We start from the raw sequence: 27,800 nt of genomic DNA, 5'->3' as shown, positions 1-27,800 counted from the left end.
ACCTGATGTTAAGGGAAACTTGGCTTTAAGTCAGGGTTAAAGGTTAGTATCCACCTGATAACAAGCGACAGAGATAAAGCAAATCCTGGAGTATGTAATATCAGATTTTAAAAACTCATAAATTACATAGCCTGTTAAGATTTAATAGTCCGTTTGTTTTTCACCCCCTGTCAGAACATTTGTAAAGGCTTTGTTTACAGTTTGTTTACCCTGTTAAATATTGCAAACTAGTGCAATGGGAAGCTGACTGCATGGTGATTTATGAAAGATGACATTGCTCGTTATGCATAAAAGGCCGTTGACTATGTGATAATAAAATGTAGACTATATTTTCCTTATATTGACGATATGAGATCACAAATTTTAATTTGCAGCCTTTATATGGATGGGAATAGTGTCTTGCGTGTCCAGATCAGTGAGGGTTGATTTGCACTGGTGATTTGCTGCTTTCTTTGCATCAGTGTTGTTTTCACATAGAGGAAGTGTTTACAATGCCCCCTCTGTGTGATTACTTTTTAGGTGACAGCTCAGCTATTCTCTTTGTCTGCTCATATTCAGAAAGACTTAGGTTCTCAACCACTGCCATTTTTGTGAGGAGTTCTTGTTCTCCCTGTTTTCTTCAGTTTCTCTGGCTTTCTTCAACCGTCCAAGCTTTAAGCATAGTCAAATAAGGTGGACTAGCAACTCTAAACTTAGTCCATCTGTGTTTTCATTGTGACGGACTGGTGACCTGCCCAGGGTGTGTCCTCGCCTTACATGCAGGGCTTGTCCATCAAGTTACAGTATTAAATGTTAAAGTCAAGTATCCATTTAGTAGTAACTGTATACAACACGTTCATTCATCTTATCAAATAACATGGTAAACAAACTTACCAATCAGACTCAAAAACCAGTAGCAAGAGCAAATAACCCAATCTACTGAGATACAAGAACCTAGCAAACATAGTGGATCGTGCCATTTTCTTTTGTCTAAGTTCTGTTCTTGTAATCCTCGACTTGACCCATCTAGAAAACTCGACACCTGCCTGACAGTGAATGAAAGCAATCATATATAATCATCTGTATGAACATATTTTAATGGTTAATATGTGTATTGTATCTATGTGAACTGATAGTTCTATCGGTAATATAATCAGAGGTGTAGGTGTATTTGACTGTTTTTGAGTATTTCGATTCAGGGCTATGGTGAAAGTTAGTCCAAAGTCCTCACACTATTTGTCACTGGTATTGCTTTGTGTCTGAGTAATGACATGATAGGTGGACCTCAGTGAAAAGGCCCAGTTACTGAGAAAATAATTACTGAGTCTGTCGCCTGTGGTGATTTAAACACATGGTTATGATTTCGAGTAACAGGGATTTGTTGCCTGACATTAGCACATTGCTCCCAAAACAGAAACCTACAGTATCAGAGTCCTGTCACCTGTCTGTTCATGTGTGTGTTTATTTGGATGAAGTTAAAAAGAAAGGTGTATTATGCAGTGTGGCTGTGGCACTCTGATTTTATCTAGTTCTCTGTGAGAGACTTCCTCTTGTAATGATATTGTGCTTTCATTGCTTTTTTACACCAGCTGAAGTTTGAGCTACATGTGTGTTTGAGCTTATGACTGTATGAACACATGTACGATATATGCTTGGCCTCTTAGGTACGTCAGGTAAACTGGAGCAAACGTAAAAAATCAGTGACCTCAGACATGAGGCAGTTTCGCTTCATGTACATGCCTGGACTCTACTTTCCAAAGAGTCTGCAGAGGTCAAGCTATAGGCCTGTGTGTCCCTGTTTAAACAAAGGCTTTCTGGTCCTTTCAAATCTTAACTGTTGTGTTAGTGTCAGCATCGCAGTCTGTATTGAGTAAGACACAGCCGCTATATGTCAAGTTACTGTATTCAGTCAAAACATGGACTGATTGCCAACAAATGCAGACAAGAGAATGGAGAGAACCATTATTTTCTTGCTATGAGCTGCAAGATCTCTTCATGGCTTTAGTTTCAAATCAAGGATTAATCCTGGCATTAGATTACAGTTAATGCAGTAACTGTAGTCTTCTCTTGTTGAAGTAAGTCTGTTAGAATAAAGGTCTGTGGAGTAATTTAAAAAGAAGTAACAACAGGTGTCATAACACCTATTGCTTACGGTCTGTGGGTTTGTGTTCCAGGGAAATTACCAGACATGGAAAGTGGTCCATTCAGTCGAAGGTCCTGGGCGACTCAGTCCCTGCGGATCACTGCAAAGGAGCTGTCTCTGGTCAGCGGCCGAGGGAGAAACAATGCCATAGCTGAACGCTTTTCCAAGTGAGTAACACCAGAGTAGTTCACGTTGGCTCTTTAAGACATTCCCACTCATGTTTTTACATATGTTGTGTTGAATATAGAGGAAAATCTATCACTTCTGTTTAGGACTTCTAAGCTACTACGTACTGGTCTAAATTCAGGCTCTGTCTATTTTTTTACTTAGCGAATAATATATCTTCCAAAAATGCAAACAGTGTAACTGAAAATAAATACATTTTACAGACAAACTCAAAGGTAAAAGTGTAGAATCAATTTTTTTCGTAGTTTGCATTATTGAATCGCTCACAAGGTATTTTTTTTTAAATATCTGATGACTGGAGTAGCTATGCTCTTTTTCTTTTGAGTCACCAGAGGTCATTGTTGTTTTCTTCTCCTTAAGGTACCAGAAAGCTGCTGAGGAGGCCAGTGCAGAGAAGAAAAAAAGTGTAAGTATGTCTTTGGATACTAGAAACACGAAATTTCTGAATTACATCTCTAACTTGATGTTTTCTGAAACAGCATTATACAGATGTTTGTAAATGTAATACATGATAGACAAAGGTTGAGCTTTCTTATTTAATATTAAACAATAGATGAAGTCTATGATACAGGAGATCAATTTGTTTAGCCTCTCGTAGCAAACAAAATCATGTGTGTATATGTGTGTATATTCTGTGTGTCTTCATGTGCTCAGTAGCTGCTGGTGGTGCTAAACTAATTACCACATGTTGCGATGAGGAGTGTACGCACAGACACACTCACCATGCCAACACATTGTCTGTGCCAAATGTCTTGTCCTGGCTGACCTCTCATTGGCTACTTGTTGAGATGGGCCGGCTATCAAACCCATAATCCTACTTCAGGGTAATCCCCTTGAAGTGCTCTCTGCAGTTATTGTAGGTTATCTGCTTTGTCAGTATAAAAGACTGATAAACAAACCGCGACTGAGATTACATTAATTACTGATCAGCTAATACCATGAAGAAATATAAGGTAAGGTTACCATGGCTGTGTGGAATATTGTGACGATTTGACAGGGTGTGGGCAGGCTGTGTGAAAAGCTTGTTAGCGTCTTTAGTCTTTGTTTATTGATGTGGCTGATGATGACAAAGACAAGACTTTTGTTTTTTCATTTCTGCAGAGGTGTGACGCAGCTTTTTAAAATAACTTTCTTGGATCACTCCTGTAGGTGCAGTGCTTGATAGACCGAAATTATTCCTGACTAACATAACTGAAGGCCAGTTTCTGTCAAGCAATGCAGAGTTCAGTTTTTCAAGCTCGCTGTTTATTGTTTTTTAGTTTGGTTCAGCATAATCATTTTCAAGAACCAGTGGTACGTGTTCATATGCGCTGACTGTTACAGAATAAGACCATCTGTTTATCTGTCTGCATGTGTCAGGGGGCTCAGGGGAGGGCTTAAACATGACAAAGGAACAATTAGCCCGTTCGATAAATTATGTAAATTATAGAAAGTTGCTAAAACACCAAGCACTTGTTGGTCACAGCTTCTTAAAATTGAAATATTTGCTATTTTTTTCTGTTATTTGTCATTGAAACCTAATTACTTTAGAGGTTTTGAACATCCCTTCAGGCTCTGGGAACTTGTGATGGCCATGTAACAATATTGTTAATCAGTTCAAAGATAATTAAGTGATTCATTTATAAATCTGATAAATATACCCTCATCAGTTCATACTGATGTGATGATTTTTTTCTAATTACAATTTTTACATATTAAATTGCAACTCACTGCTGGTGTGGTGCTTTCCTGAGATTCAGATGACTGAGAATCTGTCATTTGAGTCTGTGTTTTGTGGAACATCCTTCCTGAGTTTCTGAGCTAAACACGATTTTATGATGGATTTGCTCTTTTATTGTCCCAGTATTTTCCTTCCATCTACCTGTTTATGTCTTGTTTCCCTAATCTGAAGCCTTTGCTATGTGGATACAGTATTTACTTGCATCATGTTCAGGAACCATTTAAAAATGAAAAAATGCGAGAGGTGACGCGGCAAACAAAGAGTTAACTTTTCCCTGACTATATCATTTCCTGTGTTGGCTTCCTGGGTATTCTGACTCGCTCTCTCTCATTCACTCTCCTGGTGTTAAAGGGGTTGGGCTAACTATTACGGGTAGATTTTGTCTAGCTGCAAACATCTGGCAGAGCTCTTCCTCTCACTGTCTCTGAGCACACTGACCTGTACAGAAGGACCAACCAAAGGATTCTGACTTTCCTGGCCAGCTGTGGTTACGCCTCGACTGGCCACTTCATCGCATTCACAGAGGTTTCTTCACAATCTTGTCACTGTCCATTTTTTGATTGCCCTGGCCTTGCCTCACAAAGAAAGTAATTGTCTGGTTTTTTCTTTGTCCACTTTGGGGTATTTGGCTCTTTCGCTGTCTTTAAGTCTTACATTTTCTTCTTTCTCCCATTGTCTCTCTGTGTTTATCTTAATTGTATATGTGTGTCTCTAAGCTGAAAATTGATTTGTTGTTTTTTTTTGATGAACTGTGGTTTTAATAATATCCTAATAGCGTTTAGATGTTCCCCACAGATGGGACATCCAGGAAGCTTGCCCACAAAAGCTCACCATGTTCACAACCATTATGTGTTGATTAGTTTACTTAAACTCGAGTGATTTATTCTTAAGTCCAGATCCTCTTTCTTCAACGTGTCATTCCTCTTTTATAATTAAGGAAGTTCCTGCTGGTCACACACCAGTAGTCTGCCTCCTGTTGCTCTGTCCTGCTGTTTGCTGCTCAGTGTTTTTTTTTTCTGCCATGAATGAGTCGTGAATTGAGCCCTTTTCAGTGTTTTTGGGGAAGGTGAAGTTGTTGTGCAGCTAAAAAATCTGCTTGCATACCAACCCTGCTATCTCTGTCTTGAGCCAGTCGTTACATTCAGCAGCCGCAGCAAATCATTGATTTCCTGGACCAACGTTTGAACAGCTGTTCGTCTAATATGTCAGCAAGTTTAGATTCACGCAATTCCTTTTAACATTGTGCACAATTGGGATTTAAGCAGTAGACTATGTGCCGAATGTTGTTGCCAAATAAAAATACTTTTTTAATTTAAACTTTACAGACTTTTGATTGGTACAATGTGTGAAATTTAACTGCTTTCAATCTCTACTTCTCTTCCCTCAGTCTGTCGAGAGTGCAACACCCTCGTTGCGTTCAGGCAATCTAAGTGCTCTGAAGAAACGCTGGGAGCAAACAGAGAAGTTTGACCGCAACAAAGCTTCTTCCATCCAACCTTCTAGCCAGGCCAGTGCTCGCTGCAGGCCCGCTGCCCTGAACAGGCCTCCTTCTATCAGTGAAAACCCCCCACCCCTACAGAGCCCTGACCTGCTGACTGCTCAGGAAGCCAAGAAGACTGTAGCCAGTTCTGTCCCGCAGCCCTCAGCAGCCCCCAAAGCACCCAAAGCTGAAAAACAAGGAGGGATGGACAGTGTTGAGTTGACACACAATGAAAAACCTGAAAATCTTGAAGCCCAAGTTCCAACCAGCCCCTGTGCCTCTTACGAAAAACCCAAAGTGCCACTGAACAACCTGAAGATGAAATTTGAGAAGGGTGAGAACAAGATGGACAAGGTAAGACATCGAGCTGTTCCAGTGAGATTACCTCCACTGATCATAGATAAATACCACTAAAAGTCAGGTACCAAACAGTAGAACATCCTCTCAATACACTACATTAATTCTTATGTTAAGTACATACAAACTGCCACAAAAGTCCTTAGTTTATCCAGACTTTAGGGATTAATTAAGATCACATATTTGCTTCAATACTTCATGAATGAGGCTCTTAGTGACAGCTGTGCATCTGTTTCACAGGCATTAACTGTATCCACAGTGTGGATAGACAGACTCATTGTACAGATGTTGGTTAGTCTTGTAAAACCTACCAGTAATCCTGTAGATGGCTGCAGTGGGTAACAGACAATCCCAGCTGACACTGGGTGAGAGACCAGGGACACACTGGACAGATCATGCTGCTTAAACACATTAATTAGTAGTTTTTTTCTATTCTCAGCATATAATTAGTTTACACGTGTAAAAGAGAGATAAGAATGTTTCCATCCAGCAATCCCACCCAACTGCTAAAATCAAGCTCCTCCGTTTGAATCTCCCTGCTGTACATATTCTCTTTTCTCTTCAGCGCCCACTTCTGTCTTCTCTGTCACGCTCTCTCTCTTTGTCGTTCTCTCCCTGAGCCTGAACAACAAACACTTCACTTTTCATGTTCCACAGCAGAGAAACGCTGGAACATTCCTCTGTGAAACTCTGTGAAAATTAACACGACCCCATTGCTGTGTTTTTCACTTTGTCACTGTTGGCACTACGTCATGGTTCTCCTCTTCTGGAAAGTGTGGTCTTTTAAGACACAGTAGTATGTCCAACAGCATTATACCAGCGCTGATTGGTGGAGGAACGGAAGAGGAAGTGAAAAAGTTATTGGTGGACATTTACAGGCTAGTCTAGGAGCTTTATAACACTTACACTCTCAGTGTTGGCTTGAAAGTTTCACTACCTTCCATCCTATACTCACTTTACGTGTGTTGCAATGAAGCTGGTGCTTGGATTTGTATGGCAGAGAAAAGTGGCAGCACAATGGGGCCTCACAGTTACATAAGGAAATCCTTCAATTGGCCAAAATAGGTTTCTGGAGAGAAATGGTCTCATGCTTATTAAAACTGATGACACATGGGCATGCACACACACACACACACACACACATATTAAAGTCATTTTATAACCTGGATTCTGGTTATTGAAAACCATTAAATGGATGACTGGAATATATTTGTTATACTTAGCTCTACTTTCATTTTTCAAGTCCTTTCATGAGCATTGTCACTAAAAACTCTTACCGGATATGTGTTTTATAGAATGTAGTATTTATCGTGGTATTCACCAGTAACTTTACTTTTTACAGGGTGGTAGGACAACACTTCACAGTTCTTCATCAGAGGACAAGGACCCACATTGCGGTAAAGGCAAAGGCATTCTTGTACACAGAGCACTTAAGTAATTTACTGACTTGATGTATTTGTCAGGTCATGACATACAACCTATAATCCTAAAAGTACTTATGTCTCGAATAATACTTTTAACTGCAGAGTAAGAATTTGTGTTGTTGAGATGAAATGCAGTGTGTGATCCTTTTGCTTTAGGTGCGTCTGTGCTGGAGTCATCACCCCTGAAGGAGAAAATGGCCAAGTACTAGGCTGCTGTTTCTAAACATGGCACCACACGACCCGTGGGTTTATGCATAATAGGAGCTGAATTAAAAACATATTCAAAATATATAAAGACAAAAGTATTGTGTCAAGGTGTTCTCTCTTTTTCTCTTTTTTCTCCAAAACTTCTAAAAGGCAGAAATTTGAACATTTCATTAAATTGATATTTTATAACAGGTGATAAATAGATTTATTATTTAAATTATTATTTAGAAATTGGGAAGTTATATTAAATCAGGCTTAACTACATCATAACAGTGGTTTGAAACCGAAACCCTAACCACAGCCACATGTTGTTCATGAATGTTTAGACTATTAACCACTGGTCTAAAATAAGTAGAACCTTGTGCAGAAGGTTTGAAGATGAATGAGCTCTGTAAAAGTAAAGTTAACATTAATGGATCAAACATGCTGTATTGATCATTTATAGCTGCCTCTATGTAAATGTCTCCTCTAATGTTGTAAAGTCTATTGTTTGTGCTTTTCCTTCTTTTTGAATCTGTTCTTTCCAACCTACACCACAAATAGGAAAAATCAGTTACGTCCTTTTCATTTATGTCTTTGTGTTTTCTTCAGAGTGTGGACCCAGAGGTGCCTGCTCCAAAAACATCTGCACCTGCACTTCAGAAACCAGTGTCTGAGTGCAATGGTGAGTCTTCTTCTAACTCAGACTACAATTATTTCCCCATAAATGTTATTTATACTGAAATATGAAGTGTGAAGTTAAACATTAATTAATATGCCCAACTTGCCCAATGTGAGTTTGGTTTGATTGCTCTTCTTGGTGCATCTGAGGAGTAAAGGAGAATTACACTTTGTCTATTTTAGGTGAGAGCAGTGAGCCATCCAAAGCATCCAGGGTGAGTCAGTCATCGCAACAAGCAGGAGGCATGCATGAAACATCAATTCAAATCCAATTTCAACCCTCGTTGATCATGAATATATGTGGATTGTTTGTTTAGAAATTCTGTGCACCGGTGAGGGAGACGTGCGTTGCCTGTCTGAAGACAGTGTACCCGCTGGAGAGACTGGTGGCTCATCAGCACGTCTTCCACAAGAACTGCTTCTGTTGTGTTCACTGCAACACAAAGCTCAGGTTGGTCTTTCACTGCCCTCTTATCTTTCAGTCTCAAATGACATCCTTTGATGGAGACGGTAAATATATTTTAAGTGTAAGTATAATTTATTGATTGACTGTTCAGCAAATCATTTCCTTGCTTCTGTGTGTTTCTAGTCTTGGAAACTATGCCTCTCTGCATGGTAACATCTACTGCAAGCCCCATTTCAATCAGCTGTTTAAAGCCAAAGGCAACTATGATGAGGGTTTTGGCCATCGGCCCCACAAGCAGCTGTGGGAGCCCCGAGCCGATGAAGAAGAAGGTGAAGAAGCAGAGAAGCCACAAGAACCAGAGGAACCATTAGCAGCGACACGTCCGGCTGAGATCATCTCAGACAAACAGCCGAGCTCATCTGTGGAAACATCCCCGCAGGTAAAGGTTAAAGACGTGAGTGCGATAAAGGAAACAGATGCAGAGACACGTGCCACCTCAGGTGACAAACATCAGTCTACAGAGAGGCCAGCTGAGAAACGCAGGCTGAGGATTGCCTGGCCTCCTCCGGCTGGTGAGGGCCGCTCTGGGACAGCAGCACGTAGTCCAGTAGCATGTAGTCCAGTAGCGCGTAGTCCAGTAGCACGTAGTCCAGTCACAGAGGGGGTTCCGTCAAGCCGACCATGGAGATCCAAGTGGCCCCCAGACGGAGAGGTCCCATCATCCTACCAGAGCTCAGAGCGGGCTGAACTGAAGAGCCTGAGGAGGAGTTCGTCTCTGAAGGAGCGCAGTCGACCTTTTACTGTTGCAGTAAGGCCCAGCCCACAGAGCAGCATGGGTCCCAGGGAGCCTCGTCGCCCTCTGAAGTCCCTGCTGGACTGGAGGGCATCATTTGAGGAAAAAAACCCCTCTGAAGAATCAAAGAAAGAAAACAAGCCAGATCTCCAGCAGGTGAAACGGCAGGAAAAGAAAGAGCAGAAGTCGCAGCAGATACTAAACGAAGATGCAGCAAGTGGAGGTGAGACCATCTCGGGGAAGAACTTAGCGAAGCAGGAGGAAGAAACAGAAAAGCAAGTACACAGAAGAAATGTCTCAGCAACAGCCGACAAGAAGACAGTGGAAGAAGGCCCTGTGAGAAATAGCTCCTGTCCACCTTTGCAGCCAAAACAGAACCAGGATGTGGGCTTCTGTGCAGAGTACAAAGAAGGAAGCGACGCTGAGGAGCTGAGTCCAGAGGAGATCATCAAGAGGAACCGTTATTACGGGGACACAGAGGACGACTCTGACTCATAAGAACATCTTATGGTTTGTCACATCCATCTGCCATATAATAGTTTGTCAGTTTTATTATCTCAGTTTTTTGGTGGATCATAAATTTAGCTTTGCGAGATTTTATTGTTATAGGAGACAAAAGGTGTGATCAATGAGTGTGATTATATGTTATATACATGTTTCCATAGCTGCCTTTGATTCCTGTAGTATAAATATTAGATTTTTTTTTAAATTTAATTAGAAACTGTAAAATTATCTAATACAGCTTTTATGTGACTCCTGATTATACTGGAAAGTGAGCCTCTGTTAAACTCAATCAGTGCACTTCTGGCCCTCATCTTCTGATAATTATATGCGTCACCAGTGGAACATTATTTCAGGCCTTTGTGCTCAAAAAACCATTACACTTTATGTGGCACCAAAAAGTGCTGTTTTAATTACAGGCAGTACCAGATTCCATCAAGCAAAACATTCAGCGAGTATTTTTGCCCAGAGCACAGAAAAGACTGAAATCTCTCATACCAAAAAGGAAACTGTAGTGTTAAGATGTTTCCTGAGGTCAACTGGCTGCTTTTTTGCATACTTTTGCATAATTCCTCAATTTAAAATGTAAATTAAAAGGAAACAAAACAAAAGAATACTCTGTATTAGGATCTAGGAAACGTCCAGGCCACCATTGTACAGATCATGTCTTTTCTCAGGGATAAAGACATTGTCAGTGTCGGGGCTCCTGCTGCCTTCGTAGATTAGCTCCTCTCATGTACCGTTCTAACGTCTGATGCCATCTAGTTGGATCTGACTGGAAAACCATGTTCATGTTGTGGACAGTGTGACAAAATAGTTCAGACAATATTTAGGGAAAGTTTACTGTTTTTAAAGTTTGTCACTTTGTTACTGAGCCTTTGCCTTTTTCCAAGACCTGAATAATGATTTGATCTGCACGTGCACATAGATAACAGTCAGTAAATAATAATACTAACACTATCCTGCAGGGGGCTCTTTGGTTTGGTTAAAATCAGAGAGGCCCCTCGAGTTGGAATTTAATTTCTATGGCTTTGTCAGGGAGACTTTGTATTTATTTTGAAAAACATCACTCGGTGCAACCTGGAACCAAAACTGTGGATCTTGGTCTAAATCAGTTCTCAAAATGTTCTAACCACCGTTCACACGCAAGTGAGAAGATATTGTTTCTGTTGAAAACTGAAATCCCAGTATGTCTTGGGCCTTATGGGTTTGTGTTTCTCATTCTAAATGTGATCCAGTTTCTGTTGCGTGTAAACCATTTTCTACTTTACAGTTTGCCTGGAATATGTGATCGCACTGCAGAATATGTGTAATAATTTGTATAGTGACACAATGAGCAAGGCTGTGATTGAAACACAATAAAATGTATCACTAAAATCCACAAAACTGAATTTTTCCATGATAAACCTTTACCGACATCACCTCACACTACAACGCCCAATTTTGGACAGTAACGATAATATTTATTATACATATTGTGGGAGTTGAAAGACTCTGCATTTACACTTACAGTCATCAGACAGCACAAAACGCTTCTCATGCTAAACTTGATGGGAACAGAAAAGGGACATAAGTCACTGGTGCATTTAAAAAGTAAACGTTAGATATTTAAAGGTCAATTTAATTCTTTTTTGGCATGCTTGTCTGATTGCTGCATAAATAAATAGACAAAGAATGAAAGGAAAATCAAGTTTACTGCAGAAAGGGCTTGGAGACACTGACAACCCCTGATTCTTCTAAACTTGATTCATGATTAATCTCACAAAAGCTGCACAGAACAGATAATTATGAACAGCATGCCACAGCAGCAGAAGACCATTACTGGCTCCAGTGAACTAAGGTGATAATGACCACCTGGTGTGGTCACAAAAACTAGATGAAGACAGTGAAAAGTGAGGGCCGAGGGCTTCTCTGCATGTCTGTAGCAGCAGTTGAGCATCAGATGACATTTTTAACACGTACTTAACATGGATCCTTGTACCAGGTGCAGGTAAAACGGTTTGATCATTAGATCACTCTGACTGTATTTAGACACCTGAAGTGGTTTTTGTCAGATTTAAAGAAGAGAAACATTAACAAACTGTATTGCAGGTAAAAGTCAAACAGCTTCACAAGTTGTTACTGTTGACTGCATTTTCTTATTTGCTTATAATTACATTAATTCACATAATAACATAACATAATATAATCTGCAGAGATAGCTTTTATAAGGGTAGTATGATAGGGTTTAAAAAACAAAGGTTTTATTAATTACCTATAGCCTTTGATGACATTTTTGTGGAGGAAGTTGTCAAACCCTTCTAGTTTTGGCTAACTGATTTAGAGAAACAATAAATTTTTGGCCAAACATTAACATTTTTTTTTTTTTTTTTAAAGGCACTGGAGAAAAGTAACATCTGCTTTTCTGGGAAACAACAGCTAAATTCAACATACATCAAATTCCCAAAAATGATCAACAAAACACAAGACAATTTTGATTTTCAAATATACCTGAGATCAGTAAATCTTAGCTATGGCTTTAACATTCAGACCTTAATAGAAAATTCAAATGTTGAACTACTAATAAATTTACCCCTATATCACATGTTTTCATTATGTCTGTCCTGACTGGGTTTAAGAGAACTGGCAGCCATTTCATCCAAACTACGTTAAGAATTGACAGAAAATACATGTAACACCTGACTTTGTCTAACTAACCTGCACTTCGTCTTTTTCTGTACTGTTCAATAAGTGAAAACGCTCCAACTGAGCTCCAAAAGTTCTTATTTCTCACAAAGGAAAACTGTAAGATACATATTCCAAGGATATGTAAAGTCTTAGTTACACTTCGTCAGCAAGTATCTCAGTAATGAAAAACAAAAAAACATGCAGAATAATTTACAAGAGGTAAAAAAAAAAAAAAAACAGTTGGTCTAAGTTACAGTAATTTGAGACTCTTCTTCTAAATTGGTTTTTGGTTTTACTCGGTCACCTGTACACATATTTAATAACAGCACATTGTTGAAAAAAAAAAATTACCTGAATATAAAAGGACAAAACATGATCGTCTAACAAAACTTGATTTGGAACTTTGCTTTTTCCAAACTCCTTATTCCAATTTAATGTTGGTATGGACTTATTTCAACAGACTGTTGTTACATGTAATTATCCCATGATTCCTATATATGTGGCTTACACAGTTGCCATAAAAAAAAACTATGAAATAACTCAATGGAATGACTCTGTCTCACACACACACACAAACACACAGACAGAACCACAGCAATAAACCAAACTTTTTTTTTTTTTTTTTAAACTAACTTTGCTTCCCAAAGTAAATGCACTGTTCATCTGGTGAAGGACGTTCTGAGAGTATTACTCCGACCACTGAGTGTCAGTAATACACCATCAACAGGAGCACAGTACAACGGACCTGTGGTGTGAGCGTGGTATGGCTGCAGACTGTGTGAGTGGTGCTACGTATTTGCTGATTATGTATTATTGCTGACAATGTTCCTTTGTTTGGGACAAAGTGGGTGCATTTGTTAGCTGGGGCCTGCTCTGTCTGGCTTTTACATTCATTTTTGGCATGTTATTAACCGATAACATCAAAAATAGTGTTTTACCCTTAAAAACCTCTGACTGGTTTCACAATTTCTTACAGTATAAAACGATTATAAAGCTATGTTTCAGCACAAACGTATATTAACATAAATTATTTTGATAATTCATAATAGAAATTTTGCCAGCATGTTAAAGTCATTCTTACAACATCAGGGAGTCACAGAAAACCTCAAACATTGGAGTGACTTTTCAAGTAGGATCTTGTCGCCTGTGAGCACGGAGGTATTTTTTACTGTCCAATCTCCCTTTTGCTCTGACTTCATCAATTTTTCATTCCCTCCACTGTGCTCAGCCGCTGAGGGGGTGCAGGTCCACCCTGACTTTCTCCCCAGTGCTCATCATGCCAATTGTGGGGTAGAAGCCTCCAACCGGCAAGGCCACTTCCCTCCTGCCCACCACTTTTCCATTTCGGGTGAAGAACACCTGTTCAAACAAAGGGAGCAGCAAAAAGATTAAATGAATGTTTACACTGAAAGTTCCTAATCCTGTCTTTGGACAGCGGCTCACCGTGACCTTCTTCCCCTCCAAATCTTCTCCCTCTTCCTCCTCCTCATCTTCATTATTTGCATACAGATCATTTTGAACCTCGCTGGGCTTTGAAGACTCGTCGAAGTCCCAGTCATCGACATCATCTGGAAGGTGACACAAAAAAAAAGAAAGGAAGAGATTTCGAGTCTGCACAGGCTGAGTCGCAGTGATTTGTAAAAAACGTGGCAACAATTTAAAGATGTTCACCTCCGCCATCAAGGTTAAAGTCCCGTGGAAACATAATCCCACAACCCATAATGTCACCCTCAAAGCAGCGTGGTCCAAATGGCTCCCCGACCCCGCTGCCATGGAACAACTTTCCATCATCTACTCAGAACAGCAGGGAAGCTGATCAGTGCTTTATATCACATACTGGTACATGAGAGTTTGAAGCAGATAAAGCAATGATGCAAATATCAAGCTCTAAACAGCCTTTACCATTTCTATCATTCACATTAAATATTTTGCTGGATTGAACAGTGTAAAGTAACATCAGGGAAATTGGAGTTTCCAGTTCCCCTGATATGCATGAAATGAACTGTGGGAGGAAACCAGAGGACGAACCAGGGAAGAATGTCCATCAGATGTTAGGTGGGAACAATAACAATTAATAACTTACAATAATGAGAACTATTTGTAGGAATGGCTAAATTTTACTCTCTGCCATTTCTGGCCACAGCTACATAGAAACCAATGATAAACCTTTAAATATTTCATTACTATTGGAGATATTGCAATCAATTCTAATAAAATACTGAGAAATCTTTCTTACTTGACTTTCTATTATTTACCAGGAACATGAGTGATGCCATTAACAGCATAACTGTGACATAATAAACATTTACACTACTAAATATAACAATATAAGGCTGCATATATTGACAGTGGTTTCTTTTCAATGTAAAACTCACCTGCATGATAGGCTATGGAGCCTCTGCTCCAACCTGGATGTCTGTTTTTAGGGTAGTCCTGCAAATCAAAAGACAATTTTTAAATTGTAAAATTCTAATTTTCTCCTAATTTTCTAGTGTGTCCTGATGTCTTCCAGTATTTCTTTATCCACCCATAGCTTTAGGCATCCAGATGTCTGTCTTCAACAGATGATTTGTCAGACTAACATCTTCATCAAGCAAAGTGACACCGATCAGTGAAATCACCTCAGGACAACGGCTACAGTCTACAGAAGGATGCTATCACAATCCCTGCGGCTCCTGTAAACAGAGCACTGATGTGATGGTGCCCACGGCAAATGGGTAGGAAAAGTGGGTGCTGGAAGAACAACAAGAATCGACTGTAGGAATACCACAAACCTAAGGAGAATGGGTGTCTGTAGTAACTGGTGTAAAGAGCAGAGGCATTTAGATTTTCCCTGCAGCAACAGAACAGAAGAGGAATGCACCATAAACAGTTCCTCTTTTATGTAATATAAGCAACCACTGAGCATCTACTAACTGTTGAGCATGTGTTACCCTGAGAAGAGACAGAGAAACAGCTTTGTTTTGATGTTTTGTAGCAAGATGTAATGATTCCCATCAGCATACTGATGTGTCTTGCAGGAGATGACAGGGGATGGAACAAAACCTCAGGAATGACCTTTTGATGGATTTATAATGCTCACAAACACCTCGTGAAAAACAATTCCTGGAAAACAATCAGTGAAATGACAGAGCTCTACTCTTCACACCATATGACCCAAGGGCGCAACATGCCCACACACAGTAACCAACAGGAGAAGAATCAGGGGAGGGCACGGGTGAGTGCAACAGTGATCCACCACCTCCCAGGCTGTGAGCACAATCACAGCTGGCAAAACAGTAGTGCGATTAGAAAGGGTGTCACTTCGTCCATGAGCGTCCCAGTGCAATGAGCAGTGAACATCCCAGTGGAGAACAATGTCTCAGCCGTGTTTCATTTCATATATGTCATTGAAATTACACAATGAATGCATTCCTCAGCAATTATTGTGCTGCTTTATTTATATCAAACAGGATATGAAGAGTGAGTTCATGATATTTTCGAGCGAGGCCAATGCAACCAACTGGATCTCTGATGTGTAAACATTCGTTTTCCCTCAGACTATTTCCAAAACACAGATCGCTAGTGATTAAATACAACCTGAGAAAATTTATTAGGATATTAACCTTAAATTGCTTAGCCTGAGGAACAACTGCATCCTTTTCATTCTTTTCAATTTATTCTTTCTTTGGTAAATCGACTGCCCGTATGAAAAGAGGAAGAAGAAACATAAAGAAACAAAGACAAACAGAACAATCACAGGTTCTGGCCTGAAATATATTCCAGTTAACAGTGTAGATTAGCATGCAACTGGAACAACCCGCTTTCTATGGAAAACCAGATATGGGGGCAAAACTGAGACAATATTTATTCTGTTGTTAGCGTTTCCTCTCAGTAATCCATCACACAGACTGGAAACACTGAGAGCAGTGGTGCATATGAACGATGACAAGGTGTGACGGGGTGAAAGAAGTTTCCTTTACCAACACATAAGCACCGAGTTTGTACAGCAGGTAGCACAGTGTGTCAAAGTCAATGACGTGATGATTATGGCGATGTCTGAAATGAGAGGACACTCACCCTGCGTGCCAGCCCCAGGGCGATGTAGCATTTCTCTCCAGCATCGGTGATCTCCAGTTCATAGTAGTGGAAGCGTGTGTTGATGGGGCGACGAGCCTGAGCCAAACCCACATCCATGATGCTCTTCCCTTTCCCTACGTACTCTAGAAGCTTGGGAGACGACACGCAAAAACATAAACGTCATGACTGTTCGCGGGAACTGCATTAATGTTCACACAAATAAGGAATTTCCAATTTCCATGAAGGCAGCTGTTTAAAACAGAGTGGGGTTTTATGAGGCGTGACATTTGCGATCTGCTTTTCGTATTCCTTGCAAATGAACTTATATCCTTTCCTTGTAACTAATCTTCCCAATAATTTTAGCTATAAATTACTGACTTTAATTGATACCTAACATCATTGAGGCAAGCAGGTGTTACGCCTACTGTACGCAGGTGTTGTACAAAAACAGCTCCCCGAGCCTGCACACCGTGTTCGCTGCTCATTATAGCATGTCTGGTTTTGCTACGGCTGCTGCCTGCTTCTTCAGGTGGGACAGATGAGAACCAAAAAAAAACACCTGTTTTATTTGCATTTTACCCAGTTAGGATGTGAACTGATGAAATGGAAAAATAGGTTGTAACATCATGTAGTTCTTGTTTGCTGGGAAAAATAGGGCAGCATTTGGATTTGTCATCCTGGTAAATTTACCGTTTGGGTACTAAAAGCAAAGCTACAGCAACTGGGACAACACAACTGTTTACTACACACTGCAGAGGAAATCAACACCACCAAAACTCAGTCTTTCCAGGGCGACCTTCCCAAATGTCATTAGAGTAGATGCTGAGAACATCAGCCTATAATATCGCCATCTGGAAATGACTACAATTGTGAAAACAAAACTATATCATATTCCATGAGTGTCTAGGCTGGTCTGCCAGTAATCTCACTACTAATAGACCTGCCAATTCTCCTGTTCTCTCATAAAGAACAGACTGCATGGGGACCATTAATGTGTGAAATTGTGATCTGACATTAAATCCAACCACAAGTCACTGAAGCACCAATAACAGCCTGTAGAATGTACATACAATATGAACAGGTAAACGCCTACGTCTAATATATAAAAAACATTTAAATTATCAGTCGTAAGCAGTTACAAGCTGATTCCTGTTGTGCTCTCGTTCTGTTTGTTCTGCTGTCGGTAGGCACGCACAATCTCAAAAGGTAAACAGCAGCTGACCTCATTTGGATGAAGGCTGGCAATAAATTAATCACTAATCTGTGCCAGTCTCCGTTTGTTTGTTTGCAATATTGGATCTCATGTATCTTCATAACAAGGATTGTTTCACACATGCATGTCAACATTTTAAATCTTTGTCCAAATGCCTGCTCTAACATGCTGCCACAAGTTTCAGCAAATTTCAGCACAATAACAGAGAACTCCAAGTAGCTCTCAGGTGGATTAAAAGACCAAAGAAACCCAAACACATTATTTGAAATTCTCACTTTTAACCATAAATGATTACAATAAAACTGGAAAATCAATTCCAACTGCAATAAGCAGCTTTGCCCCAGGAGCCTTGAGGACTCACAGAAAAACACTACTGCTCTTGCACCACTTGCAGATTTGTAATTGATGAGTCGCAGGCAGTTCAGACTGTGGTTTGAGAGCACCACATTTTCACAGGACAGGGCCAGATTTGTAAAAGTGAAGGATAAATAATGGGCGCCATTGTAGGTTACTCGCTCATGCCTGAGGGCCATTCAGCTGCGATCTCCTCCCTTCCTCTTTCAAATCAGATTTTGTACATATCAACACCTGAGTCAGACGCAAACACTGCAGCCCTGTCGTCAGAGAGCTGGCGACCAAAACAGAGACTGGGTCAGTAAGCACCTCTGAGAAAATCTATTTCTATCTGTACCTCTGTACCTAGCAACAGCAAATATTTACGTCTCAATTTCTATATTGAATATTTGACTATTTGGTTGAGGACTTGTGATTTACCGGTTTGTACTTTGCCTTATTGATCTTCAATACGGACTGTTCTGATTTTGGATTTGACACATCCATTAATTCCATATATAGACACTGATAATCTGTTTGTGGACATGTTTGACTTCGACCTTTTTCAGCAGTCCTATTGATTTAATCAACAATTTTGAATAGAACCAAGCACAGCAGAAAAAATTACAGCCAAAGTGTGTGTGTGTGTGTGTGTGTGTGTGTGTGTGTGTGTGTCAGTGTGTATGTGTGTATGTCAGCTGACAAGAAGAACTTTTTCATATTTCTTAGAACCTTTGGCAAATGTTCCCCTTTTTGTGCATCTGCACTGCAGGAACTGAGAACTATAGTAGTTCTCAGAACGCTGTACTTCAGGGTGTTTTTTTAGAGCCTACTTCAGAATAGGTACCTTAGGAACCGCGAGTGACGTTTATGTTGATTCGTCACAGCCAATGCAACATTGGTGACCAGCGGTTTTAAAAGTTAGTTTTCACACAAATGGACCTGATCGACAGAGAAAATTCAGAAGAAACGTAGACATTTTCTCTAGCAGTGTTGCTTAATGTCATGCAGAAGTGGCGTTGCTACAGCAACCATCAGCCGTAAGCGTTTCTACTGCTGGTGTGAACGCGAACAGAAAAAAGGTCTGTAGTTCTTGGGTCTGTTCCTCAAAGTGATTGGTCCCAAATTCCCTTTTATATTACAGGAGTACTCTGATGATTTAGTATTGCACTGCTATAACACTGTCGTACAGTTTAACAAAACGATCAAAGGCAATGCGAAAGAATATGAACTATTGTCTTTTTTATCCCACACGTCCTCCTTTCTTTTTAAAACTTGACACTTGCACTACCCAGGCTCAGCATTAATAACTAACAGATCTGCTTGTAGTAAAATTGGGAATTGGTAACTTACTGTGCCGGCAACACTGACATCATGGAGACGGCTCCAGTCCTCTTCATGACTGTCCACTATCATCTCCCCATCTTCCTCGTCCATCTCCCATTCAGCATTCAGGTCCAGCAGCACTTCTTCCCCCAACGAGTGCATTCCCACGGCAGGGTAGAGAGCATCAGGGGATGCTGGGAGTTCCACACTGCCAACCTGAATGCATATACAATAAACAGCGACTAAAAACAACAAAACAAACTCACCTGTAAAATTGTACTGGTTAAACATGTTATGTGTATCACTAATACAGTGGCAATGCAGTACTCACATCTTTACCGTTCTTGGTAAAAAACACTGTTAACTGTCCATCATCAGAGTCCAGGGATATTCCACAGCCAATTCTGTCACCTCTGCAGCATTTTGGGCCAAACTGCTGTCCTATAGTGTTGCCATTATACAGCCTGTGGAAAGACAGGCAGTATGCTCATCGTCAGGGCTCATCATTTTGATATTTTGCAGAAAAACACCAGAAGACACTCAGAAAATACATTCAGTAACAGAAAATAAAAGGTAACAAAATATTGTACATTATCATTGGTACATCATCGCAGGTCATTTGCATTATCTCCTTCTCAGTAAGTCTCTATATGGAATAAAAGAAAGACCTGCTCTCCTATTTATTTATGTTGTATTTTTACCCAGATTTTTATATTATTGAGTTTTGAATCAGATTTTATCATATGCATAGAAATCACTGATTAACTAAAATGCAGTACAGAAACTGAATCTCATACCCCCACGCTAAGAAAAGCATAAAAAATAATGACATTATTATAATGAAACTACACTTTAGTCTCATATCTTTTATATCTGACTTCCAACAGTGCTTGAGTGCTATTGGTTCCCTTCAATTCCCAACAAAGTGTGACATTTTCAGGGGAAATGTCACAGTGTTGTAATATGTATTCTTATAAACACCATAACACAAAGAGGAAACTTGCAGATAAACAAACGTGTATAACAAAAGGAGTTTACTGTATCACTACGGTTTATGGCCAATCCTACATATTACATACATGTTTTTTTTACTCCTCTGTGAAGTTTGGGCGACTTATATGTGTTAATTTACACAAGTGGACGTTAAATATCAAAGTGTCCTCTTCCAAAACCTGTATCGAATGTACTTAACTCTTCATTCACAGATGAAAGTGCTCTGCCCACTGTTTCTCAGTCTGTACCATGAGCACAGACTTCCTGCGAGGTTGTGTGATGTATATAGTTCTGCGGCTGCGGCATTTCCATGTCATGCGTTACCAACATCATGTTCAGAACATGATCTATGTAAATAAATCACCAGTGACACATACTTGCCATCATCGGCATGAAAGGCCACAGAATGTGGGAGCCAGCCAGGCTGATGGTCCAGTTTGTAGAACTGAGGCACTAAACCAACAGCGATCATCCCCCTCACTCCCGTATCAATAATGGTCACCTGCAGAGACACCAGGTTGCTTTAACACCAAAAAACAAGACAGGAATTATCATTGCAGTTTAAAATGCCCTTCCTTATGAAACTACTCTGTTTTTAAATGACTCAAAAAATAAAAAGAGATTTCCTCTCAAATTTAAAACAGTAATCTCAACAAAAACTGGACGCATGTCTATATATTCTTCAAACATAATCTTAGCTGTGCATAAAATAATGTGAAAAGTGATTTAATCTTTCCACCCTCTGTTTACATACTAAGCTAGAATTAAAAAGATGATGTTTTCAGAGCAAAGAGTCATGAACTACTCATTACGCATCATGTGTGGGAGGTTGTTTTTGATATTGGAAATAGGCTGCATAAACAGGACAGAGGAAGAGAGGCAGAGTGGAAAAGTTGTTTTCTTGTGATGGAGTTCATCAATAAAAAGGTGATTTAGCCACTGAGTTTAATAAATATGTGCATTGTTGATATGTTGTGTTAACAAATAACCAAAGCAAGAAAAGCAATAGGTTTACATAACCAACACTAGTTTATATTTCAGTGACGTGGACTAAGAGCTAGCAGGTCTGTGAGGCTGTACTCGGGTACAGTGGTGCTCTGAACTAAATACTAGTGCAGGCATGGCAACATGCTCACAATGATGGGGGTTGTTGTTTATTCACATAGGATAAGATAAGACAAGAAAAGATAAACGGTATTCATCCCCAAAAGTAAATTCACAGCATGGCATTTAGTCTAAGCTATTGCACAGATACAATAATGATGTTGGTATCACTACAGGTATCATGAGATCACAAAGACCAGAGGGGACTCCTCATGAACGATGAGGGATTCAGACCATGAACGTCTGTACAAGCTATAAGCTTGAAAAAAATCCATCTGTTAGTTGTAAACTCAGCCTAAACCTAAGTGGTGGACTTTAGTCAGAGAGGTTTCGACATGGCCACCTCAATGCTGCAGGTTTATCTGCATGAAACATTTGCTGTTTCTGCTCTCTAAGGCACCACCCCAAGGTCTTACACGATTTTTGGTTAGCACTGCTTCTGTTTCCACTTAATGGAGTTTCCAAAGGAAGCTGAAACTATATAGTAACTGAAAGTATATACTGTATTATCTATTTCTACAGCCTCACCTGAATAATGAAAACACAGAAGTAGAGAATTGGCCTGCACATTTGTTATCATAACTGAATAGTGACCACATGACATGATCCCTAGGGAGCCTCACACAGACACACTACAATCTAAGCAATGCTGGGAAATCCAGGGTAAGAAGTGGAAAGTCTTTTCCCATAACCTTAAGGCTGATCTTCTGAGAGTGGGAAGAAAAATGGCCCGTTTTCTACGTAAGTGTAAAACATGAATGAAGTCCCTTGAAATCTACTGTCAGATCAATAAGCATTCACAGCTATCATTCATTAGCTCAATTGCCCATTTACGCAAATCACTTCCTCTCTTCCTCTCACAGAGTGAGTCACAAGGATGAAGCAGACGTAAGTATAAGGGCTGATGTGCAGTCACTGCTTCATTGCACGTCAGACCAGGGCAGGATGTGTGTGTTAGGCAAGTTTGAGCATGGTTTAGTCTGAGAAACAGTGACTGTCCTGAGATGTTTGTGCACTTCTGTACCTAGATTCCCAAGAACAGGGAAATAAGCAACCCATCATGATTTGTAATGAGCTGTGACTTATTTGGCCGTGTGAAACCAATCTGTCAGGGTTAGATAAGAAAGCCCCTGTATCAATCTGTCACAGCTTAGAAAAACCCCTGTCAATCCACCGACTTAGAAGCACAATTGAAACTCAAATACACCACATCTTTGCAACTAAACAATGGCTAAACGTCAGTGCCGTTAAAGAAATGGCATACAGATGTTCTGCCTGTCATGCTCAGCATTCACAGAAAAATCTGTTGTATGAACCTTAAAAATTCATATTTGCTATTTTATGCACTGGAACAAAGTATTACAGTAATTGCTGACACAGCTGCTGGCTTTGGTGCATATAGATTTGGCATGCATGACTTGAATCAGCATCATCTTCCGCATTTACTGTATGCCCAGCACAAAATGTAAAAAGATCTGCCAAGAGACTCCACACACCGATTTCCAAGCTGAAAAATCTATTTTTCTGAGATGCACACTATTCCCAGGAGGTGTCATAATTTCTTTTTCATCATAGACCAGGAAGATGAAGGTGAGCAGTCAAACACGATGGCCTGCCAAGTCTCCTCTCATCACACAGAATGAAGGCAATGTCCTACATCCATAATATATACTAACACACTACAGTTAACACTCTATACTAATCTTCATGGTGTACTGTTCTGACTGACAGTACAAAAAAATGCACTTTATCATTTTCTACTCTCAGGAAATGAAACCAAAGATATGCAGAAAAGGATACAAATCACACTGTGACTTAAGAGTAATACAGATGGTGTCAAATATGCTGCAGATCATCTTTTACTAAACGTGAATGATTTATTTTTACCTTTCTGAAATGTATCTGAGCTCATCAGTTACTAGAAAACCAATGTCCGGCAACCCAAAGTTTTTTTTATTTTTTATTTTCTGCTCTGAGGAGCCCATCAATTTCCACTGTGCACTGCATTGTGGGACAGTAGGTGTCCTATAATACTATACATAATATATATTTGTATGTTAAACTCAAGATCTGATGGATGTGGATTTAAAAGAGTAAAGAATATAACTGAAGAGGGTGACAGAAATAGTGTCAGACTCGGTTGGTGATGCTTAGACAGATATATGAGAATGTTAAACTTGCAGTAAAGCAGCTGCACGCTTTCATAAACAAAAAATCTCCAGCTGATCAGGTTAGAGTTACAGTTTGGATTGCTTTCCAAATTCCTAGAGGGGCTCAAGCTAAAATATATAGGCCTTGGTCATGGCGCAGAGTCAAAAACTGCAGATAGGCTGCAACATGAACTGAGAGGAAATGATCAACTCTTACTTCAAAATAGCGATTTCTTCTTGACAAAGGCCTGGCTGCTACAAAACAGCCAACTTCATCTGAATTTCCGTGATACCTACAGCAACGCCCAAAAAGAAAAACAAAAATATTACTAAAATCAGGACTACTGCCAAACGAAAACACAGTGGGAGGTTGACTGAGCAGACAAAGGCAAGGATCTAACATAAAAGTCAGATAATAAGCCAAATGACTAATAGATGCCTCCAGTTTGAACTCTCACAATGGCATTGCTCATCACCGTTACCTGAGTACATCTCCATCTCTAAGCATCCTCTTGAGCCGCTCCCTGTGCCGCACTGCTCGCACCTCACGAATTTCTCGGATTCGCCTTCGCCAGTTCAGAAAGCGGTAATGAAGGTTTATGTCGTCCATGTCTGATAATCATTACAATCTAAAAAACAAAGAAACAATTTTATTAATGTATATGAATTATGTATTCTGACTGTAACATTTAAAGTTTAGTCAGCATCGTTTAAAGGAAAAGAAAGCACAGCACTTCAATTACAATGTGCAAGACAGAGTCTAATAAAACTGTTTCTGAGTTTAATCTTCAGGGATGCTCCCACTGACAGCATATTGCAGAGCAATCATGATGAACAACTCCAGAGCAATTAAATGTTAGTGCTGTCATAAAAGCTGTAAACCAAAAGAGGGAAAACTGCAGTCACAGCACAGGTTGTTCTTACTGGACAGCAAACATCTCTGGCCACAATATGTTTACCACTGTTGTCTGAGAACAAGAAGGACCTGGGTTTGACCATTAGGCCAAACCACTCCTTAGTGCATTTGTGTTTTTCCATTTACGTTTAATCCCATATTCCACAGACAAACAAAGGCCTGGACAGTGCTTGCCCACTGCCAAGAGGCAGGAACATGCATCCTTTATTTGTGTGATGGTCAGGTGCCTGTGGGTGTTACCCACCCAGTTTGAATTGAGACTGACTCAAGCTTAGACAGGCTCTTCTATTGTGTGTAGGAGACACATGAACTCACTCCTGACTTTAAGTCCTTTTGCTGCCTGAAACATTTTTCAGGCAAATACTTGGGCTACATATTTTTTGTTTAATCGGGCCCCTTATACTCCTGGGTCTTCAGCCTAAGCCTGATTATTTCAGAACAGACAATCTTCTTATACCAAAGTATTTATTTTAGGATTAAACAGTAAATCCACAGAAGTTGAAACTATAGCATGATTGGCATTTTTGTTTACTAAATTATTGACTAGTTATCAGAATAATCACATATAGGTCTCTATATAGGTGAATATTTTCTGCTACTAAACTATTAAAATCATACTTTCAACTACATTAGTGCTCTGCATATTTAGTGGTGCTACTTACCTAAGTATATTTACTTAAGAACAATTTTGAAACACCTTTGCTTGTCTTGAATTTCTGCTACTTTACAGATTATTTCTATTTCACTACTATATGGAGGTAAATATTGCATTTATTACCTACTATACATTGTTCTAAAATGGACCATGTGTACAATAACTATTAAATACATAAATGCATAACGAGCGCTTGTACTTTTCTTTAAAGTATATTTTGGAGCTACATATTACCTTTACTTAAGTTAATTTGTGAATGAATGGCTTTTACTTGTAACTGAGTATATCTACAGGTCTCTGTAATACAGATGAAGGCACATTTTCAGTAATAAAATGATCTTACTTCCTATGAAAACATGAACAGTTAAAGCAAATTATGGGCTTAGTTTTGTGAGTATTGATAAAACCGGCTATCAGTCTTAAATAAAGAGAATAAAATCGTTATGGTTCTGATCAGTAACATGTTTGATAAATTAAGCCAAGAGGCGCCATAGTGTTTTTTTGTTGCGTGCTAACTTCCACGATTCACCACTTTACGAGCCTCCCGTAAACGCAGCATCACATTTCCCAAACTACAGGCAGGACTCGTTAGCCGGCTAGCTGTTTTTAGCGTTTCAACATTATCGCACAGTATGACTAATGATATCATGTAAACATGAAGATACCCCACATTACACCAACACTGTACAAACCTTCTTTGTTTTGTTTTCATCCCTTACTGTTTTACAACTTGTAACGCGTCGTCCTTCGGTTTTTCTTCCAATTTTAACGAGGTGAAGTCTGTCACTTTATGTCCAAACTGCGCTGTCGGAAGTCCCGCCCTCTCAGCCAATCACAGCAGAGGATAATTTGCGTGCGTCATTAACCTGTGACGTGCCGGCTGTGTGTGAGTGTGTACTTGTATTTCTATATTTGTGAGGACCAATGTGAAAACACTATGCAGGGTGAGGACATCACATTTTTAGACCCCGTTTAAGGGTTAAGACTTCGTTTTAAGGTTAAAGTCAGAATTAGTATTACGTTCAGATGGGTTAGGGGGTTAAGGGTTAAGGGATATGGTACTACACATTAAAGTAAAATTACAACAGAATAACTTCAAATTGAGAAAGTCCAGGGGGTCAAATGAGAGTCCAGAAGTGAACTCAACAGAGATGCTCTGCATGGATGGACCCAAAAGAGCCACTCACGCCAGACATCCTAATAATATGACTGAACTGAACCAGCTCTGTAGGAAGATTCCCCCATGAACGCTGTGCATGTCTGATCTGCTGCCACTGGAAACTTGCTTGAGGTTATTGTTGCCAAAGGAGGTTCAAAGGTTCAACCAGTAATTTAATTAGAATTCACTTACTTTTTCCACATGCATCAAGAACGTGTAATGGGTGTGTTCAATAAAGGCAAGAAAGATTCTAATTGTTTGTGTGTTATTAGCTTAAGAACATTGTGTTTGTCTATATTTCTGGTTTAAATGAATGCCAGATTTTATTACCATTGATTGCAGAAAAGAAGGTAATTCCCATACTTCCTCTTGCTGTGCGAAAAAAAAACTATCAGGCACTAAAAGTAAAGTAAGGTTAGGTTTAAATTATAATTTAACTTCATACAAAGTGAGGTAAACAAAAATATCTAAATCAAATTAATATTTTTTATGGCCACCATTTTTCTTTAAAACAGCAGCAGTTCTCTTTGGTAAACTTGCAGATAAATTTTTATTGTATTTGGCAGGTAGAGTTTGCAGTCAGTACATGTAATAGCCGACCACCATCGCGATGTTCTGCTCAGGGCTCAGGACTCCTTGTTCTTTTTGACTCTTATATTAACTCTGGCTGTATATGTTTGCAGTTGTTGTCATGATACAAAACAAATTTTGTACCATCCACATGCCTCCTTGATGGCACTGTGTGATGGATAAGAATCTAAACATCTAAAGTTCCTAAAACATGTAAAATGAAAATTCCTTTCACAGTTTCCTAGAGCAAAAGCCAACAACTTAATGTAAGTTGTTAGTCCAAACATTAGTCAAAAACCCAACTATATCCAATTTTTACCCTGAAGATTTTTTCACATGAAAACAATCTAAATGTTTATGGTCTCACACTCACCTGATTTTATCTTATATTACTAGCCCATTATATGGTAAATGTTTGGAGAAGTAGAACAATGTTTACTATTTGGAAGAGGTGGGAATATTTGCTTTAAAAATCAAGCTACCACATCACATACAAAGGTATGAATTCAGGATTACTCTCAAATTCCTAATAAAATGTTAATTCTCCCTAACCTTAACAGTATTTAGTTATCCTAAGAGTTGCCTGTATACGTTTACTGTGTTTGGGTATTGTTTAGGTCACGTGTGTGTACTTTGCTTGCATGAGATGTATACCCTTCTGACCTGGAATCTGTTTTCAGTGTATTTTATTCTTAATGTATAATATATATATCAACATTATCTGAGATGAGCTAGTCACAGGTTGTATGTTAATAATTCATTAAGTTTGAAGACACATTGTCAGGTTGTTGAGAGCCTG

At 39.5% G+C, this 27,800-nt stretch overlaps 2 protein-coding genes across 3 annotated transcripts; one reads left to right on the top strand and one right to left on the bottom strand.

Moving 5' to 3' along the window:
- The first annotated feature begins 2,156 nt into the window (after window positions 1-2,156).
- On the top strand, window positions 2,157-11,227 carry LOC113129935 (LIM domain and actin-binding protein 1-like). Its single transcript, XM_033325193.1, is given in 9 exon segments — window positions 2,157-2,289; window positions 2,669-2,714; window positions 5,416-5,862; window positions 7,208-7,262; window positions 7,446-7,531; window positions 8,088-8,160; window positions 8,340-8,371; window positions 8,474-8,607; window positions 8,746-11,227. Coding segments are annotated over 9 exon segments (2,103 nt in total). The 5' UTR covers window positions 2,157-2,167; the 3' UTR covers window positions 9,854-11,227.
- A 74-nt stretch (window positions 11,228-11,301) lies between these two features.
- LOC113129933 (SPRY domain-containing protein 3-like) lies at window positions 11,302-26,094 on the bottom strand. Of its 2 annotated transcripts, none has more exons than XM_026306172.2 (11): window positions 25,965-26,094; window positions 24,184-24,330; window positions 23,919-23,994; window positions 20,825-20,949; window positions 19,786-19,918; window positions 19,482-19,670; window positions 16,583-16,732; window positions 14,899-14,956; window positions 14,195-14,314; window positions 13,967-14,091; window positions 11,302-13,882 (listed from the first exon to the last, which is right to left on the bottom strand). In XM_026306172.2, exons 2-11 carry the CDS (start codon window positions 24,309-24,311, stop codon window positions 13,748-13,750), a joined length of 1,239 nt encoding a protein of 412 aa, XP_026161957.1. In that variant the 5' UTR covers window positions 24,312-24,330; window positions 25,965-26,094; the 3' UTR covers window positions 11,302-13,747. The 2 variants fall into 2 exon arrangements, with proteins under 2 accessions (XP_026161957.1, XP_026161958.1); XM_026306173.2 differs by having other exon boundaries at window positions 25,992-26,092.
- Between the last annotated feature and the right edge of the window lie 1,706 nt (window positions 26,095-27,800).

This window comes from Mastacembelus armatus, chromosome 5, assembly GCF_900324485.2.
Source record: "Mastacembelus armatus chromosome 5, fMasArm1.2, whole genome shotgun sequence".
In the NCBI taxonomy this organism is placed as follows: domain Eukaryota; kingdom Metazoa; phylum Chordata; class Actinopteri; order Synbranchiformes; family Mastacembelidae; genus Mastacembelus; species Mastacembelus armatus.
The sequence above is the reverse complement of the archived record's forward strand: the minus strand, read 5'-3'. Positions and strand labels throughout refer to the sequence as shown.